This window comes from Podarcis raffonei, chromosome 12 (assembly GCF_027172205.1).
Source record: "Podarcis raffonei isolate rPodRaf1 chromosome 12, rPodRaf1.pri, whole genome shotgun sequence".
Taxonomy (NCBI): Eukaryota; Metazoa; Chordata; class Lepidosauria; order Squamata; family Lacertidae; genus Podarcis; species Podarcis raffonei.
The window spans coordinates 14333423-14356130 of record NC_070613.1 but is presented as its reverse complement, the minus strand read 5'-3'; the positions used below and the strand labels follow the sequence as shown (position 1 = coordinate 14356130).

Here is a 22708-nt window from a genome sequence, read left to right as displayed (position 1 = left end):
CTCATCTGGGAAATAATTAGTTTTGGTCCTAAAACAGTGGTTCCCAAACTTTCCCCCTCATGGTCCACTTGAAAATTGCCAATGATCTGTCTTCCCAGACCACTTAATGATTTTTTTCTGCCTGTTGTAACAATTGTAAGTTTATTTTATTTTTTTTTATTGTTTGCTCATTGTATACTTTTGTATTACAATCGGAGCTCCGTGGAATTCAAATTACAATACAACATAATAAATAAACGAAGCCATAAAAATACAATGAGAAACCAGCAGGAATTTTTAACGTGACGAATGCGCCATCTTCAATCACAAATTCGCACACAGCACTTCAATGAATCTTGTGGACCACTGGCAGCACACGGGCCACAGTTTGGAAACCCCTGTTCTAAAACATTCTTTGCTGGAAACCAAAACTCTTATAGCTACATGAGACTGCGGAAGGGTAATAACTTTCTATCCAGTAAGTAAAAAAAAGCAAGCTGTCCTGAGGCCCCGTGCACAAGCTGCAAGAACGCACTGCAAATAGCAAGATTGCAAGTCAACGTACCAGGAAATGCAAGGTAAAGCCTTGTGGGAAATATACTCACAATCTCATCTCCAGGCAGCCAGTATCCTTCTTGCTCAATACCAGCTTTAGATCCCTTACATCCCACTGTCAAGGTCTCAACAACTAGGCCGTCCTTCACTGCTAAACTAAGCTGGCGTGTCGTCTCTTTGGGGTGCATACCATGAACCCGAGACATATACCTGCAAAGAGAGCAGAAAACAAGTTCTTACAAAAGCATCTTAATGTTTGCATCTACTTTCCGATACAGAGGTGTCTACTCAAACATCCTGAAACACATTTTAGTTTTTTCCACCCATTATTTCTGCATTTCTTAACACTTTCATACTCCGTGTACGCTGTTATCATACATGCCGAGGAAGTCCATAATTTTTAGGAGTCCCTTTTTAGAAAACTATTACAATTAACTTAAAAACATTTAAGGTTCCATCAGAAGTAACTATCCTTGCTGGAAACAGGCTGTGGTAGGATCTCTTCCTGCAAGAGAGTTTGGTCTTGCTTTTATGGGGAAGGAAAGAACTGTCACATTGCTGTGGAAAGGGAAAGGGCAGAAGTCTTCGTTTTCAACTGGCCATTACCCACCAGGGCTAAGAGAAGGCAATAATGAGATTACACCTCCTATACCCACCCAGCACTCCACTTGAGACTGAAGACCTACAAACAAACAAAACCTGCCAGTGATGTCAATTAGCATAACAACTTTCATTCAAGCCAATGCACAACTGCGCTGAGGGAAAGCTGCCTAACCCTTTTAAGGGGGATGACTATTGGGAGAACGCAAAGGAAACCTTCAGCTCATCATGGGCTGGCCAGCAACTTGGGAGCATGAATGGAAAAGCATCAAAGCAGAATCAAAGCTTGCCAAATCCCTGGTAACACGTGGTAAATGTATCATGGGAACTGGCAAAAAAGAAAAATATCCGAGTCTAGTATTATTGTCAAGGGAACATATGCACAGTGGCTGTGCAGTTTAAGACAATTGGAGAGCTGCCCCTCTAAAAACAGAGGACTGGAGTGAGGAATCCTGTTGTTTACTCTGATTTGCTAATTCCTTATTGCAGCCTCTTCTTACTGTAGTCTTGTATGGATGCCTGATTATCGTCTTCCAAAGCAACTACTCTATTCCCAATTTAAGAAAGGAAAATGAAATGTCAGCGGACAACAAAAGAGGTTTAAAGATGCTCTCAAGGCAAATCTATTAAAAAAATGCAGTATAAGCACAGATTATTGGGAAATACTGGCTTGTGAGTACTCCAATTGGGGAATTGCCTCTACCAAAGGCATCTTGGACTTTGAAGAAGCACAAACTCCAGACAAAAGGGAGAAATGAGCTAAGAGGAAGGCACATTTGGCAAATCCTCACCGTGATCAACTACTGCCCAGAAACCTATGTCCCCACTGTGGAAGGACGTACGGATCCAGAATTGGCCTCAGCAGTTACTTACAGACACATTGTTAAGACCATTTTCATGGAAGACAATTTTACTTGGCTATGCATGATCACCAAAGAAGAAGAGTCTTGGACAATTTGATTGCATGTAGAAATTAAATCAATAATATCTTCTTTTAACTGAATGGCAAGACAATGCAAAATGAGAGAACCTGCTGCTGCTTCTTTCTTTTAAAGGGCTATCTCTCTCTTTCCACACAAGTGCACATGTGGGTATCCCATGCTTTCACATAGTAAATTACACACACACACAAACACACACCACATTGGATGTAACAGGTTGTTTTGGTGGTGATGAATACTATATGTACCCTAGAACAGTGTTTCCCAAACTTGGGTCTCCAGCTGTTTTGGGACTATAACTCCCATCATCCCTACTTAGCAGGACCAGTGGTCAGGGATTATGAGAACTGTAGTCCAAAAACAGCTGGAGACCCAAGTTTGGGAAGCCACTTTCTTTACAAAAGCTTTACAAAAGCTTACAAAAGAATTAGGTTGTCCTGCAGTATTAAGAATAAAAGGACCTTTCTGAATGGCTGACCATATAACAAGGGAAGTAACAAAACAAAACAAAACCTACTGGGCTTGACTTTACCAGGGAGGAAGCAATGGAAAGCTGAAATGGAGATGAACTGAATTTGGAAATCCATGATTCCAAGTCTCAGAATTTTAGTGCATGTATTGTCATGGGTATGTATAGCCAAGAAAGCAGGTATAAAAGCACTAATTTAATGTAGGTATCAATGCAATTTTTATTTTGTTTTTATTTTATTTTTAAAAAAACACACCTTACAGATGTTCTATTTCCCGCCAGAGAAACATCAGTGCAGAAGAAGAAATAATAATTTCAGAAGTATACAGACAGAATAAAATAAGATGGCAGGCAAGTGCTACTGAAGAAAACAGCGTAAAACACCAGGACAGTTTTGTTTTTAGAAAAGGAAAGTAATCTTTCAGGTGGTGGTGTAATTTAGCATGAGAAAACGTCCAACTGCTCTCCTGATACTCAGATAAGAACCAAGTCAAATGGTGCTGGCTCCAACCCCTGGCCTTAAGCAACAGAGACTTGTCAGCCAATGGACTGGAGCCAGAAGGCTGTCTGCTTATGCCGACGTTCTAGAACTTTCTGCATGTCCGCCATTTTTTAGTCGCCCTCCTCTGCTGCCTCTCTCATTGAGTGATTGCAAAGAGGCCATGGAAGAGGGGGAAGCAGAAATCTTAAAGATGCTAGAGTGACAGTCCTGGATATTATCAAAGTAAAGCAAGGAGAAAACTCCCGCGCATGTTAGTTACTAACGCAATGAGTTGGCTTCTGCTGCTAATGGGGCACAAGGAACCATCTTGCAGGGCAAGCAGAGATAAAGCAACTCCTCGTAGCTGTTCTCTTGAAAGATCTGATTATCCTTACCTTGGAGGAAGGGAGCTGAGGCAACTTATTTGCGTTCAGCCTCTGGTCAACAGATTGGGAAGCATTTTACACTCCTTAGGCTGTTTTCCAGTCAGGCGGGAGGAGGAAAGCAAATATGTTTGCAGATGGGTAAGTGCATGGCAGAGAGACAAAGTTAATTCCCCTAAGACACCGAACCAGCCTTTAAGCGGCCAGGAGGCTGAAACAACCCGTCTGCACTGCAACTTCTCAGGCAGGGGAAGTTAATGCTAATCTCCACTAGCTAAAATAAAGACCCATCTGCTGAAATAAAGAGGTTCTTCCTGATAATCTGCTTGTTAGATTCCTGATCTGGCCAGATGAGGCTGTCTGCCCACAGGGCACAGAAGGGAGAGAGAGAGAGAGAGAGAGAAAGAGGGAGGGAGAGGGAAAGAAACTTAGGTCACAGCTCAGTAGACTGGTATTTATAGCTCAGGCTTCTCGGGATTTACTCATCTACAAACAGAGAATACAAAACCCATTTAGATTACTACAAGGTTGCGCAGCAGGAATCCTGCGCAAGAGAACAAGCTCACCCTAAAAGCTACGATATAAACAAGCAACTCTACCTATTCCTTTTGGTTTAAATAACGCATAACACACCCAGTTTCTTACCAATGGGGGGGGAAAACCCCTCAAGTTTAAAAACTCTTAAACTCATTTGAATTATGAGTAATGCCAACCTGTCAAGCAGATCTGTATAAATACGAATGCTGAAGGTGCCAGCTATTGTTTCTACCATTTAAATTTCATTACGCATATGGCTATATTATTTATTGATTGTATTTTTATACGGCAGAATAGAAAAGGAATAAAACAATTGAGACGTATGTCTCTGACACTCCCCAAAATAGTCTCATCTCGCGGAACCTCACCAAAATCCTCTTGTGGTGTCACTTTCATTCCCGTTACACAAAAAGAGGAAGCGAAGCTGAAATCCTTTTGAACGTTCAGGGGGCTCTGCACTTTTGGTGAACTCATGCAGGGCAGAAGGTATCCTTGCAGCAGCAAGATCTCGCTCTCACTGCCTGCCAGCTGAATCATACACACTTGGTGCGTGCAATAGGAACTTTGCAGATATGCAACATACTACACACAGAGTTGAGCTACATTCACCGAATGTACAAGGCCTCCTCACCTCATTAATATCTCTAAGAGGCTTTAGGGACTTGCTATCCAAGGGCATCAATACAGACTCACGATGGGAGCTGACATCTGAATCCACTAGTTTTCAGGTTACAGGAAAAAATGTGGGCCAAAAAAAAAGTTCTATCTTCAAAATAACATCAAAACAAGTCCTTTCAAAATGTACACAACCACATGAGGGCAAGGTACACACAGAGTGCTGTTCTGGAAATATTACACTTTTTTGCTACCATTTTGTTTGCATTGGTGGAAATTTTTATTTATTTACTGCATTTTTTTACACAGCTCACCTTTCAGGATATGAACCCGACCAAAGTGGTTTTTACAAGCAATATTCAATTACATATTTACAACAACTACAGTGGTACCTCGGCTTACATACGCTTCAGGTTACATACGCTTCAGGTTTCAGACTCCGCTAACCCAGAAATAGTGCTTTAGGTTAAGAACTTTGCTTCAGGATGAGAACAGAAATGGTGCTCCGATGGCACGGCAGCAGAAGGACGCCCCATTAGCTAATGTGGTGCTTCAGGTTAAGAACAGTTTCAGGTTAAGAACGGACTTCCGGAACTAATTAAGTATTTAACCCGAGGTACCACTGTATATTAAATATAAAAGGCAAGCTTTCAAACTTGTACAAAACAAGACTTCTCTAGCCTCGGAAGCTTGAATTCTATTTCAACCAAAAGAAAAATGTTCTATTGTAATTCATCCGGTTTCCTCTTACACTTAAAAGACGCAAGGGACCATCCCAGTCACTATCGTACTGTTAAACAGTTCACATGCCTAAAATCAGCGGGACTACAATCACACAGCTCCCGTGTCCGCGTGCCACGTTAAACCACAGTTAGCGTTTAATTATGGTTAATGCAAATGAAGAGCTGGTTGGTGGGCCCTGATCAAAAGTCCATGCTTTGCTACTCCTATTGCATTGTCTGAGCCACCCTTGTGGTTTGCTTGTTTCCTATGAGCAAACCATGAGTGGTAAGCCAAGAACAAACCTTGTCTACCACACAATGTTAAGAGAGAAACATGCCAAGAGCTCTGGTCTGGGAAACACAGCAAGTCTAGGCTCGCAGTTCGCCACAGGCAAGGGAACTTTTGAAAAGTGTGCCCTAGCGTTCTGTTCATTCAAGTGAAACGACAGTTAAAAATTAACCATGGTTTAACGTGACACGAGAGCCTACGCCACTGCACGGAATCCTTAAAAATAGCGAATTTACTTAAAAATACAAGGCTTCATATGCATGGCCTTGAATAGAGAGATGCACAGCAGATGGAATTACACTGAAATCTGCCTGACATTTTCGCAGAAGCTGTTGACAGACCTAAGAGGTGATCCTGTTTGTTCACGCTTTAAATACCTCAGGCAACATGCAACCTCATATAATGCTCATTATCTGGTCAGTTCTGTCAGAAGTAATGATTTTAATGCAGCTAAGGCTGGCTTGTTCCAGCAATTAAATTCACTGTACATTCACACTCAAACATGCCATTAACTTACAGCTCAGGCGGTTAGACTGAATATCCCACCTACACAACCCATGAAAGCAGTTGTGCTGCTGAACTCCCCTTCTGCCCATATTTTCCATAATTCGCTGCAGCTGCTTCTTACAGATCCTTCATTTTTCTTATTTTGCCTCACTACAGAACTGGGGACCAGGCACATGGAACAGTTGTAGCACCTAGAATTTCTGTCATTTACTCAAAATGCTTCTGTTCCTGCAGGCTTTTGGCCTGCGAGATTAAAAGTTTATTGACTGCCTAATTGATTTAAAGTATTTATATTCCACTCCTCATAATATACGTGTGTGTGTGTGTGTGTGTGTGTGTATCCCAGATAAGTTACAATGTAACTTAAAACAAAGTAATAGCATGCACACACATACACACAAAATAAGTAAAAACTAAAAAACAATAAATGATACATAAATAAACAACATAACTAGCACAATACTACACTTAAAGTGTCAATTAAAACAGCAAAGCAAAAACCTCAATTTCAGTATTTTGAAATATAGCATCCTAGCAACACAATTTTATATGGACAAACCAATTTAAATGCATGAAAGAACAAAAAATTATTTACTTATGGTGGAAATGCAACAAAGTACAAGAATTCTGGACTACGGTATAGCAAGTAGCAGGTGGAGTTCTCCAACACCTTTGGACCCCATCCTTTGCTTACTGAATTATGTGAAAGTAAGCCCTGCAGCAGTAGCAAAGGTGAGACGATCCTTGGGCGAAGTAGCTTGTAAACTGCGCCTATAGACTGTAATTCCCCAAGCAGCTGTTCCATAGAAGCTGGAGAAGCTTTCGTGAGATTACTACAAAATTAAATGTTTGGGGATGATAGTTATGGCAGCCATGCAAAACGAGGATAAACGATACATGTACAGACAAAATAGGTGCACATTTTAATTTACAATAAAAAAAAAAACAGTGTTACAAGAACAGAAAGCCATTGTTTCTTGTGCCAAAAGCAACAAGCCACAAGAATATCAATTTCATGCAGCTCACCTTAATGGTGAAGCAATGAACAGTATGAATAGGGGTTTGTTTTAAAAAACGCCAGAAGAAAAGACAGCATCTTATTTTTGCCTCTGTAAATGAAAGGGCTTTTGATCGGTTTGAAGCTGATTTCAACAAGGGGCTTCCCTTAACATCGTAACTGCTAATTTATTCCTGCTATCATCCTCAAGGGGAAAAAATGCATTTTTTACTCTGCCAGCTCACCCTCTGGGTTTTGTTTATCATGGAGTTGAAAGGTCAATAGATACGGCATGCAGTCTGCTGCCCATTATTGGGAAACTACTCAGGTCTCTTGGAGTAATAATTTCTCACCCCATAGACACACCTTTAGTCAATGGTACAAAACCAAAACAGTTTTAACACTGGACTGGTTCAGGTATCACATGAAGGCACAATTTGCATGACAACAGCAAATCACAATGAACCTTGAGTATGCAGGCTTACCCTCTCCTCTTGAATGAGCCTGTGAAGAAGAGTTTGACAGCTTTTGATTCCAGGTTAGATTAACCATAGCTTGGTGTGTTGTCCAAACTGACAAGCTGTGATGAAGGTTAACCATGGTTTATTTGAAACTAGCAAACTTCAAATAATGGATTATGAAGCTGGCTTGTTTAAACAAACCTTAAGTCAACATGAGCCATAGTTTAGGGTTCAGGCAGTGTGCTAACTATAATTAATGCCTTATTCAAGGTTGTGTTTACTTGGTCTACAGATCATAAACATATAATTTATCAGAGAGCGGAAATGAAAGTTTCAATCTCCTTTTCACGGTTATACTGGATGAATGGAGATTGTGGGAACCTGAGCCTTCTCATCAAGCTAAACTTTAGTTTGACATCTGAACGCAGCAACTCTTATTGTAGATAAGCTTTCCATGAATTCAGCTCTGCTTTCCTGCCTACCAAAATGATGTGTTGTCTCAATTAGTTCCTGCTTTTCTCTTAATTAGTTACTGTTTTCGTTAGTCTGTTTTAGATCCACCGGTACTTAGGATCAAATCTCGTGATCTCAGAAGTGCCATTCAAATAACAAATGCAGACCCTTTCACAGAACAACACATTTGGGAATATGTAAGCCAATGCAACAAAATCACAACCCACCAACCAATTTTACAGTCCAAACCCCCCTGAAATGAGACATGCTAGTTTCAAGGCTAATGAAATCTATCCAGCACTGAAACAAGACAGCAAACATATTGAGACATATCCAACGAATGTGTCCCACCAATGCAAAGATTTAAGCTTGTGCAACAGAATTGTTCGTCCTCTTCTCCCAACCCTCCCCCAATCTTATCCGGAGAGTTGGAGAACCAAAGATTAGAGTTGGGGCTTGCGGGGTGGAAATTTTCCACGTGCAAGCATAAATCCTTGAGCTGATGGGACACGTTAATTGGATACGGCCCATTATCCCACCCTCCTTCCCTCTGGTAACTGGATGGAACGCAACCATCATTTAGAGGACTCTACGTAGACAAAACTATGAAAAGATGCCAGCCAAATGCAATATGAAAGAGGAAATAGATTTTATGAGAAAATCTAGCAAGTTTATTTATCAAAATATTTACATACCGCTATGTTATAAAATTGTATCAAAGCGGCTTTCATCAATATAACATAAAACCATACAATAAAAAGTATATTAAAAAGTGAAAAGCGGACACCAAGTTGTTACATTTCAGCAAAAAAAAAAAATTTTTTAACAATGTAGCTTATCTAAACCTGAAAGCAAGGTTAATGATAAATTCAAGTGTAGTCTTTCCTTAATGATGGTAATGGCTTATTATTTTTTGTTTATGTTAGTATTAATCTGTTATGACATGAAGTATGCTAGAGGGATTTGGATTTTCATCAAGGTCAACCACATTAGAAAATGAAAGACAGTTTAAAAAAATTGTTTCTATAGTCGAACAAGACATACCCTGTAAACAAGGCCATTTACACATATCAGCAAATCAGCCCCAAACTGGCCTGCTGTTGCATTTTCTGCGCTTATTATGCAATATGCAAAATTAAAGTACTAGTTAGAAATTCAAGGAATGCAATAGCATTATTCGCTAACCATCTCCCTGCTCCATTGATGTAAAACTTGAGGAAACTTTCAAATGGCCTTTCTTAAATGGTGCTTTCACATTTTGCGAGATCTCTCGCAAATTGCTATTTTGTTACCATCTCATTACACTGCTTCCCTCGGCCTATCTGTTTGGCCTACTTAATACTCAGACTTGCTGAACCAGCATTCCTACAAAAATGTCCCTCCACAAGGCAGACACTCTCCTCCTCCAAAGGAAAAGCCCAGACAGTAAACAGAAAGAACCAGGTGTATAGTGCAGTCTGCAATCTCGCAGCTGGTAAAATTCATTTTTTAAAATAAATTAAGCTGGGTATTTTTTTTATTAAAAAAATCCCATTCAATCTAGTTTGATGTACCCAGTAGCGATGCTCAGTTTATAACTCTCCAGAAATCCAAACTCAACTTACCTGGGAGTAAGTCCCCAAACTTAATTCAGTGGGACTTACTTCTGGTTACGACTGTGCTGCAAACCGAGAAGACGTCAGGTTTATACACCTTTTCTGCAATTACTGTACACAGTGGTTCACCCCCCGATATAAATCCATTAAGAATAATAGTATCATCACATCCCTGACATGCCATAACCATCATGTTATTCAGAACGGAACAATTCACTGTTATTAAGAACACAGCCAATTCAAATAACCAACACAGTAATACTCAGTTCCTACACCACCAGTACGCACTGCTCTGTCTTCCGCTTCATTAGCTGGTCAAATGAGTAGTAGGGTAGATTTTGCTACCCGTTGGACAGATTAATATGTTTGCTGTTCTCTGCAGAAACTACCAGCTCCTGCTGCGCAGGAACAAGGTGGGCTCTGTGTTGAAAGTTTGCACGCTTCTCAGATTTGAGGGAGTTTGCAGAGGCTCTTGGGTGATATGGGAGTCATGCTGCAAATAAGGTTATTTGAGGAGGGGGGAGTTGGAACAGCAAGAGGACTAGATGCTCATGGAGAGAAGATAGAGATACCCTTGAGAGCCAAGCCTCTTGTCCCTGGTGTAGCTAAGCAGCCTTCTCAAGCCTGGGACTAACACGACAGCTGCCAATCATTGCATCTGCTTCCCTGCCATACAGCAACCATGCACCAGTAACGTTATTTGTACTAGCCTTTGGGAGTTCCATTTTTAGATATTTTAATTGTTTTATTGCTCGTATGTTTGCTGCCCTGGGCTCCTTAGGGAGGAGGGGCAGGAAATAAGCTGAATTTAAGAAATCAAGTGTCAGTGTTGCTAAAATGCGATGGCTGTAGATTAGTATTACACTAGTATTATTACTAGTGTAGTTAGCTGCAAGGAAAACACCCTATCTAGGATTTTTAGACTTCTCTTAACCTAAACAGAAAAGCAGGACAAACTATTTAACGTACAAAATCAACAAGCAATGCCCAAAGGTAAAGGTAAAGATAAAGGTACCCCTGACAATTAGGTCCAGTCATGACCGACTCTGGGGTTGCGGCGCTCATCTCACTTTATTGGCCGTGGGAGCAGGCATTTGTCCGCAGACAGCTTCCGGGTCATGTGGCCAGCATGACCAAGCTGCTTCTGGCGAACCAGAGCAGTGCACGGAAACGCCGTTTACCTTCCTGCCGGAGTGGTACCTATTTATCTACTTGCACTTTGATGTGCATTCGAACTGCTAGGTTGGCAGGAGCCTTCATCTCCCGCATTTGACAACCAGCAGCCAGACGTTTCTTATATAGAGGCCACAACAAAATGACGTGACATCATCACGTTGTGAGACGTTAACAAAGGTGGCATCTAAAAGCAAGAAGTGTTTGTATGTAACTGCCGTCTTTAGTAACAATTCATGGTGCACGATATGTGGTAACCCCACTGTGCCTGCAAGCAGACATGCAGGTATCAGCAAGACGCACCCACACTGCATGAAACAATTATTCTATTCAAGCATGGTCTGCTGTTGCCTATGGTTTACTCCTTAGCCTTGTACGCCTCCTTCTGACAGCTCCTACAGCCAAGCTGGTGCCAAAGGTATTGCTATTCTTTCCTTTGGACCACGTCAGCTTGGCTTCACCCCTGGAGTTTGGCTTCACCCCTGGAGGCACACTCCATTGTCTCTAGAGACAGACAGATGCCAACTCGCTCACTGGTTTGCTGCTGCAAGAAGGAGCAGGCACTAGTGGAGATTGGAAGCTTCCCTTTGTTGTTTTCAGCAAACCAGTTTGCTGTTTCACCTGAACCCAGGAAACTATGGTTTGTACAAGCCAAAGTTTGCCCATGAACCAAGATCGCGAAATTCAATCAGATGATGACTTGTGGATCCAGTTTGGGTAAAAAGACAAAATGTGGGTTGCCACAAAATAGGAACAGGAAGCATAGTGGAGTACAGGCTACATGAACTAGGGAACAAATGAAAGTTTCTTTCACCAAGTCAAATTATTTTTCCAGCTAGCCCATTATTGTCTACTCTGGCTGGGGCACAGAGGGCATCTCCCTTTTTACTGCTTCCTCATTGTAACTGAAGATGCCATGGATTGAACCTGGACCTGTCGCATGCAAAGCAGATGTTCTACCATTAAGCTATGGTCCTTTCTAGAGATTTGGCATTATAGTCTGAAAGCAGCCAATGGCTGTAGTAGGGAGAAGAGTTGGTTGTAGTAAGAGTTCCGTATGGACATAAAAGTTGCAAATAAAAATTTTCCCACAGCTTGTCTTCACATGCAGTTATTAAGCAGGAAGAGTTATTTGGTTTTGTTTTAAAGATTGAAAACCTTTTACTATATAGGGTTGTGGTCAACTTAGTCAGAGTATACCCATTGAAATTAATGGACCTAGGTTAGTCATGTACATTAACTTTGGTGGGTCTATTACAAGTATAACTAGGATTGAATACCACCATTAATACACAATCTTTGTAGTAGGGATATTATTTTCCACTTGAGAACAACTTTTTCCATCTTCCTATCATGTGTCAGGTGCTATTAATGGCAGGAGACTGGACAAGACAGACCACAGGTCAATTTCAATTCAACGCAACCGTTTCCTTTTTCAAACTCATGGTCCATGACTTGAAATATAGAGGACAAGAGTACACAGATTCATATGAGAGAATAATATATATATTATATGGCAAAAATGTTTCCGTGCTACTCCATTTTTAATGCTGATACCTTCTCATTGGGTCATACCATTTTTATTTTTCTTAGTAGTATTTAAATGACACTTACTTTGTAATACGGTCAATGTTAGCAATTTGCTTCTGGTTTCGGATGATTTCTATAGCCGCCCAAAGATGCTGGATAGCTTTTGTATCTGCCTGACGCCTTTTCGTTAAGCGTGCCATGACCCCTTTACTTGTTCAACTGCAGTGGAAAAATAACAATAATGAATTATAAAATAGATTACATGGTGATTATATTGCACCTGCCACAAATAAGATTATGAGGGAAATTATGTTAACTGCAACAATCTGATTCGGAGGCTATTGTTTTATAAGCTCTATTAATGCAAGCTCTATATGTGTGGTTTCAAACTCTTGGTATACAGATAGAGCAAAGTTTTATTCTCCAGAGATAATGCCCAGGATATGCTTTTTCGCTGCACAAACTAACTCTCCTGTCCTCAGAAATAGTCTGGCTCCATAATAAAGTTTCTGCCATGTAGCAGAGGTCAGGCACTGTATTTACAAAAATACTTGCATGCCACAATTTCATTAAAAGTAACAAATTATATACACTCAAGGCTGGAGGAAACACACACACAATTTTAAAACAGACCACCAGCTAACTATTACTATTATTAACTATTTTCAGCAAATTTTTAAAGCTTAATATAGGATCTCTGTTGAAAGATCGTTCCACAGGACTGGGCCAATGACACTAAAGGGCTCGGTTTCTTGTTGTAAAGGCTCCGTTTTGTGTTGATGTGAAATGAGCGTCACAAACTTGGGGGGCAGCCATTACACAAAGTATGAGGAGCCTCTGCACCTTAAGATGTTGCTGGACTACAACTCCCATCAACCCACATGCTGACTGGACAGATAGGAGAAGGAGTCCCACAACATCTGTAGGGCCACAGGATTTCTGCACTATATACAATTAATATTTGCATGTTGCAAAATCCAAGAAAGATAACATTAAAGCAGTAGATATCTACATTTCTTACAGCATGAAACATCCAATATCCCTTTAAATGTGTTTGTGGGAGAGGATGGGGGGAGAGGGGCTATTGGTTTGGTTTATTCTTTTTTAAAAACATGTATATTGTGTTCTTATCTTGCATTTTTACGCTGTGAACCTCCCCGAGATCTACAGATGAAGGATGGTATACAAACTTAATAAATATTAATAATATTTAAATAATAATAAGAAGAAGAATTGAAATCACTTTTCATTTCACTAAAAATGAAACTGTGGGAAAACCCTGTTTAAATTGGTGAGGCGCCAGAAGGTCAGATATAATTGTTTCATGTGCTGAGTTCAGCCTGTGGGCTGTCACATACATGGCCACTCAAATAAATACTCTTTTATTTTGTCTAATCAATCACTTCCCCTCAATACAAGAATTTCAAGAACGAAGTAATGAAACAAACAAGAAATATTTTGAATTAACCCTTAACATATAGAAAGTTAATAATATCAGAGGTCACAGGCACCAGGATTTCCTAAAGTCCATCACACTTTTCCACCCTAAGAAAATGAAGTTCTACACGCTACCTGTAGCCACAATATGGTCTCTTACTAATATTAAGGGGGGGATGACGTCCCTAGAGAGGGGAATGCACTGCCAGCAGAATCCAAGGGGACCAAAGCTGTCTGTGCCCATTTTACAGTAAACCTACATGATGTTCACCATAACACACAACATCTCGGTCTTATCAACATTTCCTAGGCGAAAATCAGACCCCGAACAACAAATGTCTTCAACTCCTCAGGATAACCTGTTCCCTACCCTCCAACTCAGTTTGGACATTCTCTCCAATAGGAGAGTAGGATTGTCTGCTTGAAATTCTGAGGAGAGACTCCACAAGCAATCTAAGGAGTTGGCAGTGCAGGAGAGACTTTTTTTTCCTAACCCTAATGCAAACTATAAACCTTCTGGAAGGATTTTACTGTAAAGTCTCTCCTGCCCATTAATATGAGCATATAAATTATTAGGAATAATAAAGTCAGTAGCAATGGAATTCCTGCTTTAAATGCAGAACTTAGCATTTAAAGCATCATCTATTTTTTTTAAAAGTGTGCAAAATGCTTAGAGCCCAATCGTTTTCAATTAGACTTAAAAAAAATAAATCCCTCTTTATCCACACATCCCCGGCCCCATGCTGCAATTTGCCCATCCATCTAACTATAAACAAGGACATAACAAGCAGCTGGCATTGTTTACAAAAAATTTCCAGAAGCAGCAGGCAAAAGGTACAGATAAGCCACAAATCGCCCACAGCGCCGTACCAGGCTAGAATCCCCCCCTTTTAAAAAGATTAATCCTGCATTTCGATCGCTACATAACTTTGTTTAACGGTGCCACTTTCAGAGTAAGAAACTGTTCGATAAACGGCAGGTTATTAACATATATGCAGTTTATTCTAGACACCAATGAGTGCCCTAAAACTGAAGCCCTCTGATGTAATATTAGAATTAGAATGCTTACAGCAAAACAAGAGGTATAGTTAGAATAAAGTAAGAATTCTACTCTACAATAAGAGCACTGTTCACAGTCTATATTTATTCCAGTATCTGCATATGGCTTTTGCAGCGCACAAGATCCGAACTGGCCCAAGCTAGAGAGCACCTCTCATTCCTTGGTGTGTTCTTTGGGGTTATGGGCCCAGGAACTTTTTGGTCACCTTATGACTTAATACTTAAATTTGGAATAATAATAATAATATAGTTTATTATTTATACCCTGCCCATCTGGCTGGGCTTCCCCAGCCACTCTGGGCGGCTTCCAACAAGATATTAAAATACTATAATACATCAAACATTAAAAGCTTCCCTAAACAGGGCTGCCTTCAGATGTCTTCTAAAAGTCTGGTAGTTGTTGTTCTCTTTGACATCTGGTGGGAGGGCGTTCCACAGGGAGGGTGCCACTATCGAGAAGGCCCTCTGCCTTGTTCCCTGTAGCTTTGCTTCTCGCAATGAGGGAACTGCCAGAAGGCCCTCGGCGCTGGACCTCAGTGTCCGGGTAGAACGGTGTGGGTGGAGACGCTCCTTCAGATAATATTGCAATATAGCAATATTGCACAGCATCTAGTGTCTTACTGACATGCATACGGTCGCTGTTAGCATAATCACTCTCCTCAGTTGCCCTACCAGCTTTCCTTGGCATGTGATGCTGGGGTTAAGAGTGCTGGACTAGGGCTGAATCGAAGCTCAAATGCACACTCTGCCATCCAACCAGTGGTGAATAGTACCCAGTAGAAATGGCAGAACAGAAGGCAGGAGGTGGAACCAGTGGCAATGACTGGCCAACTAATTCTAGTTTAATCCCCATTCTCCTTCCTGCTGAGGTCTACCAGGCAATATTGAGACTATGGAGGAGAAGGAGGAAGAGCCTGACAGAGATGGCTGATTGAGTTTATATATACCATATTTTTCCATGTATAACAAGACCTCTACTTTTTGGGACTCCAAATAAAGAAATGCCCCATACGCTCTATCCGTGTATAAGACGACCCCCAATTTTAAAATTGAAAAAATTGGGGGGAAATACGGTAAGCAGTGACACAGAAGGCCTATCAGTTAAACAACTTCCATACTCTATTTTAAGTCATCCAGTTGTTATAATCTAGCAATACTTAACATATATTTCTTTTAGCAAGCCACTCTGAGCCCCACACATACATCAAACAGAATAGAAGTATTGCCACCCAACCCCACCCCATTCACCACTACCCCCATCACCTTTCTCCCTCTTTCCCCTTTTTCTTCCTAAGGTAACACTAATTTCTCAACAAATGAAACTGATCTGTAGAAAATGTTAACTTGAAAAAAGACATTGCACATACTTTTGTAAACCAAGATATCTTAAATAATAATATATATTTTCTTAAAAAGTAAGCCACTCTGAGAACTTGGTTATAGGGCAGCACATACTGCCTAATATAAATCACAATTAATTATGGCCTATGGGTACCACATCCAATCATATCACTTTGAAGATGTGTCTGGGTGGAAAAGTGAGTGGAGGATTTTCCTGAACTGCATCATCATCCCTTTGCCTGAGTAGATGAATTTGGAAGACAGGCAAATTCTCAACTTAATCTGGAGCAAAAGTGAAACCCAACAAGAATAAAGCAACAGGACTCATCACCTCACTACCATCTTACAAATGCAGCCTAACTGGTTTATGGTTTACAGCATAATTTGCACAACTGCTGCACTGTGTCAAAGTTGTGCAAATTATGATCCAGTTTCAAAATGTGCCTGTCATAATATTAGTGACCACAGCAGCTTTAAGGAGCTGTGCAATTAATATTCTTATTTGGGCTGGCTTTCGGTGGCAGGGTTAAGAGACTGAATATTTTTTATTTTACTTTTAGTATTTTATACCACATATGTCAAAGACCTTGGGATGGCTCCAAAGCAAAATAAACAGAAAAAAATGTAATAAATCGGGGGGGGGGGGGAGACATCCCATACCTCAACTACTGATAAAGAGTGAGCTGTCTATAATGCTGTATGTTGGGAAAGCCAATGTGGTACTCTAGAGATGTTTCGAACTACAACTCCCATCATTCCTGATCACTGGCTGTGATGAAGGCAGTTGTAGTTCAACAACTACTGGTGGTCATTAGTCTCACAGATGAATCCATATAGGTGCCATTCCCCCCCCCCCCAACATAGGCTCTCCACAGCCTGATGGGTTGAACTGAGAGCAGGGGGCCTACAATGAAAACTGAGTTGCGCAGTGTTGAGAAAACCAAAACAACTTGTTGTGTAAAAGATTTAACTCCACACTCTTAGCTCTGGTTTTGCTGTTGATTCTAACCGGAACAAGGTCCTGAATAGGCCTGGAGTAGACCTGCCAGTTAAACCTCCTCCCTCCAGCTAATTACTACAGGTTACACAAGCTTAAAAGGTTAGCATTCAGGGAGATGAACCAGGGGAAAGCATTGAGTGATGAGTGGCAGGATAAACCCCAAGTGAAATCAAACAAGAACTGGTTTGGCCAGTATAAGAAATCCTTAGGCGGGCAGAATATCAGCTTTTCCAGGAAGAATTTTTCCAGCTCAGCAGCAGGCTCCTTCTTATTGATTCACTCGTCGTCAGGTCTTTTAACAGTGTGGTTTAGCAGTTATGGAGTGCAGAGTTAAGGCCTGGGAGACCAGCATTCAAATCTCCACTCAGCCATAAAGTTCACTGGGTGACCTTGGGCCTTTTCACAGCCTCCTGAGTGCAACCTCCCTCACAGGGTTGCTATGAGGATAAAAATGAGGAGGAGATAACTATTTAAGCCACCTTGAAGCACTTGGAGGAAAGGTCGGGTATAAATGCAATAATAAATAAATATTTCTTTGCCCTGACACTTGTGGCATTTGATAGATTTATAGTGCTCGAAGGAAATGCTCTGCAAGAAAACCTCTGCATTTTTTGGGGGGGGGGGAGCCCCAACATTTCCCCCCAAAGTCAAAAATCTGTGAGTGTGCACATGCCCGATCCCTGTGCATACCCATATTTTTCTCTTCAACTTCCTCTGCAAGACCACCTTTTAAACTAAAGGGAATTGTAAAACTGGTTTGTGGTTTGTCGCTGGTTACTGCAAAAAAGGAAACAGACAGAAAACCACAGTGGTGTGCACATTATGTCTTAAAGCACGCACTATTCACCTCACTGGATGAGGACCTTAATATGTGCATAAATATGCAACTAAATTAATCTTAATAATTCAAGATTATGGCCACAGTAAACATGTGGCAGTTAACAAGACATTTTATTTATTTGTTTTTTAAAAAAAACATGTGGCAGCGTCAAAGCCAATTCTTTCTTGAGTTGTTCGCTAAAGCAGTTTTCTTCAACAAATCTACTCAATTTTTTTAATACAGGAAGGTCGAGACAATCCTTTCACTTTCCCAAAACAAAGCAGAAGCTGCCTGAACACGTTCTAATGTTTTGTTTGCATTCCAACAAGAAACACAAAACATGGCACAGCCTTTTGATCTTTCTCAATCCCCTCCGCCAAAAAGTCTGTCCTTACGTCTTTCAAAGAGAAGTTGGTTTAAATTTAGGGAGTCAGGTGCAGAAATAGGCACGTTTCGCTATCTCTTGGTCTCACAGCCTGTACACATTTGAAGGCCAGAGGAACGGCAGAGAGGGGAGGAAAGGTGACACACAGTTTTCTTTGTGTTCTGTACTTTTCCTGACTTGACATGAAATACTGAATGACTGACAGGTATCCTCATCCCAAAAGACAATTAATTTCTCCCTTGAAGATATCAGTTCATTTTAATACATTAAAAAGAAGAACATTTGTCCACTGCCAGCCCTTGAGACCGAGGTATATCTGAATCCAAATCCAGAATAGCAGCAGAAAACGCTACCTGGCGTCCATCACATGGGAGAATGAGCAGTAAAATTTCAGGACAAACTACAGAGTGAGGATTGGTGCTGCTTTCAGGAAGAAACCCATGTTCTCTGTGTCAGCTGAAGCAGAAGAAGTCTCAGTGACCAAAGGCTATTTACTAGTCTACAGAGCCATGTTTCTGTTGGGATACTGCCAGGGAGATAAAGTCCATCTGAGCCCCCAAGCTCGGTGCCGGACGATCCATCGACCTCCCGTAGTCAGGCAATATCAGCAATTTAGCGACACTAAGCCTCAGGCTTAGTGCACACTCTGACAGCAGAATTCACACAGCAAAAAGTTGCACAAGCATGAGAGCAGAACATGCATATTTACAGTTTTATTCAGCGTTGGTCAGAACAAAGAAAACATGACCGTCTGCTCCGACTGCTCAGGCAAAACAGCCGAAAACGAAAGGAACTTACAACATAAACATCCTGTGAGACAGGAAATACGCAGGCTGTTATACAAACATCCTGCTCCCTTTTAAGGTGGAACGGAAATATCCTAACAGTTTCTAGGATCATCACTGTCCCAAACATTAGTAATTAAAAGGTAGGTATTCTGCTCACAGGGGCGCGGGTGGTGCTGTGGGTTAAACCACAGAGCCTAGGACTTGCCGATCAGAAGGTCAGCGGTTCGAATCCCCTGACGGGGTGAGCTCCCGTTGCTTGGTCCCTGCTCCTGCCAACCTAGCAGTTCGAAAGCACCTCAAAGTGCCAGTAGATAAATAGGCACCGCTCCAGCAGGAAGGTAACCGCGTTTCCGTGCGCTGCTCTGGTTCGCCAGAAGCGGCTTAGTCATGCTGGCCACATGACCTGGAAGCTGTACACCGGCTCCCTCGGCCAACAAAGCGAGATGAGCACCGCAACCCCAGAGTTGGTCACGACTGGACCTAATGGTCAGGGGTCCCTTTACCTTTACCTATTCTGCTCGCATCCCATGCTGGGGTGACTTTCTGTATGGATAAACTTGCTATAGCTATGATGAGGTGCAAAGGGCAGCCATTGTTCTCAATACATGGTATTGGCATTTAACCTTCAACCTATTCAAGAGTACACCTTTGGATTTTATTGTGGGTCTTCTCTTCACCAGAAAAACCTGCCTCTCATACAGAATTCAAAATAAAAGAGTCCCCGGTCTCATCAAAATTTACGTTGCTAAAGTAATTCTCATAAATGGAGGAAGGCTTCCATGCTGCAAATTCTGACATACCAAAAGGAACCGCTCACGAGCAAAACAAATTGTAGGACACAACTCTTCTTTCAAGCTCCTATGTCTGTAGTATCATGGAATTCAAACAGTTCAATTATTTAGCATTTGCAAACACAAGGTTTCTCCTTGTGAAAAATAACTTTCGCTATGGGTTTATCTCATGTCTTCAGCTAGCTGAAATCTTTCTTAGGCTATGCACAGTACAAGCCTCTGAATATAACCGTAGTGTTTTGTGTGTGTTTTTTTGTTTGCTCTGCATGCTCATTAGAACAGCAAAACAACCATAGCTGTTAAAGACCAATTCTTTCTTCCAAGGACAAACATTCCACAACTCCTTAAGGGCGACTAAGCCCGTAGCAAGTTTCAAATTTCAATCATTTTCATAAAGTCCACTGGGAATGTTATGGTGCTCACTACACAAAAGGAGTTTTCTCAGGCTTCGTGGGGGGAGAACAAACAAAATGGCTGACTATATGGAGAAATTAAAATGGCTGGATTATTTCAACAGATAAAAGGTCAGCTACAAAGGAAAATGTCAGTCCCATTTACAGTGCTACCTCAGCTTACACACGCTTCAGGTTACAGACTCCGCTAACCCAGAAATAGTGCTTCAGGTTAAGAACTTTGCTTCAGGATAAGAACAGAAATCAAGCTCCGGCGGCGCGGCAGCAGCAGGAGGCCCCATTAGCTAAAGTGGTGCTTCAGGTTAAGAACAGTTTCAGGTAAGAACGGACTTCCGGAACGAATTAAGTACTTAACCTGAGGTACCACTGTATAAGAAACTGCAGCTCTTGCTGCTGGAAGGCCACTAAATGGACACCTTTTTTTCAAGAGAAGGAGGCCCAAAATGAAAGAAGCTGAAGCCAAGCTTTCTTCATGGTCCAACTGGAATAGGGCTGGGAAGAAACTGTTTTGTTGGTCTTGCTGTTTGCTGCCCTGGGCTACTCCGAGAGGAAGGGTGGGATAGAAATTAAATAAATAAACATAGTGTGCGTCCCAAGTTCAGTCCTAAGCAATCCCTGATTGAAGGAAGTCAAGCAGCCCTTCTAGGAAGGAAAGAAGTTAGAATATGAACCCTGGTGTGCTTCCCAACACTGTCAAGTCAGTACAGTGGTACCTCGGGTTACATACGCTTCAGGTTACAGACTCCACTAACCCAGAAATAGTGCTTCAGGTTAAGAACTTTGCTTCAGGATGAGAACAGAAATCGTGCTCCGGCGACGCGGCAGCAGCAGGAGGCCCCATTAGCTAAAGTGGTGCTTCAGGTTAAGAACAGTTTCAGGTTAAGAACGGACCTCTGGAACGAATTACGGTAAGTACTTAACCCGAGGTACCACTGTACCAGGATAAGCAATAGTTAGCAAGTACTTTAGTCTGAACCATTATAACATATGTTCCTTCTACACTCTCATATTCTTGTCCTAACAGCATAGTTGTCCGTCAAGATGACTCCATGGTAACACTACAGAAAAAATCACACACACACACACACATTTCAGCAGCTCTTATCATACCAGTAGTGGACCAGCCCCCAGACCCCTTGCACAGTGAACTTGAGGAAGGGGCACAGAATGGGTCGAAGCCCGAACCCTGCAAAAAAGGATTCACTACTGATTTTTTGAGTATTTTGAGTTGTTCCTATGGATACAACTATTGTGTTTACAGTATCAGTGGTTGCTAGAAGATGGCGTTTATTGCTTGCTTAGGGAAGAACACCAGAAAGATTGTTTTCTGGGGGAGAGGAGTTTTTCCAAAGCCCAAAGGTCCTACCCACCCACCCTTCTCATTATCTGTGTGAGATGGCTTCATGCAGGAGGGCATCTTCCCAGTGGAAGTGAGAAGAAAAACAAGTCACTGCTGAACGAATGCAACTCTTCTGCTCCACACTGGGGAAGAGAAAATATAAATCTGCCATAAACTATGGGAATTAGGGGCCTCAGGTGTTCGTGGATTAAATCCTCCCTTCTCACATTAGTGTAATTTCTTTCTTTTTCTCACGCAGCTGCATAAATACAGATGAAAAAGGTCCTGGACTGAGGGCTCCCACACCATCTTTTTCATAGATGCTTTTTCACTTGCATCATAGATATGCTTGTTCTGTGAGATATATATATATATATATATATATATATATATATATATATATATTACACACACACACAAGACTGTCAGCCAATTAAAGAATTTTAATTGATCACATTCTCTAGTGAATTTCCCTCCCCCCTTTTAGTTTAGAACTTTTATTTCTTTAAGTTAGACCTATGTTTGTGTTAGAATATTGCTTTATGTGTGACCAGAACTGCAAGTGTAAAGTGCTGTGGTTTATTGCTAAAATTACATTTATTTTCAAAAACAAAATCCTTCTTTTTCTATAGTCTCCATGTGGGCATACCTTTATAGCTTGGGGAGGGTTCAGATACACACATGCTGGGCAGTGGTCTGTTTGGCTCCAGCTAAATATCCTTCTTGGGGGAACATGTTTTCGGGATCATATGAGAAGCAGTTTTGAAAACGGTCCCCAGTTAGACATGCCTTATCAGCCCCCTGTGTTAACAATACTTATCTTTAAATTTCCCTGTTACTGTGAACACTAGAATCAAAACACCATCAAAAAATAAAACTCATGTACCCTTAGCTTTCAATCCCACCAATTAAGTTTGCCATCAGTAATGAAAATTAATTGCCTCAGTTAATCAGCTGAAGTTTGAATTAATTAACAGTGCAACCTTCTGCCTTCCTACTCAGAAGTAAGCCCCAGTGAGTTTAAAGGGCCTTACCCCCAGGTAAGCAC

At 41.2% G+C, this 22708-nt stretch overlaps 1 protein-coding gene across 8 annotated transcripts in view; it reads right to left on the bottom strand.

The window, feature by feature from the left end:
- ZMYND11 (zinc finger MYND-type containing 11) overlaps positions 1-22708 on the bottom strand; it is a 99777-nt gene that overhangs the window by 38000 nt on the left and 39069 nt on the right. For 7 of the 8 annotated variants that reach the window (XM_053359778.1, XM_053359779.1, XM_053359775.1 and 4 more), the window contains 2 exons: positions 12372-12506; positions 585-744 (listed from right to left, as the gene is read on the bottom strand). In XM_053359778.1, the coding sequence (XP_053215753.1) occupies positions 585-744; positions 12372-12487 (276 nt within the window). In that variant the 5' untranslated portion in view covers positions 12488-12506. Of the gene's footprint in view, positions 1-584; positions 745-12371; positions 12507-22708 lie in introns of those variants that run through there. The other variant, XM_053359782.1, reaches the window with a different exon arrangement.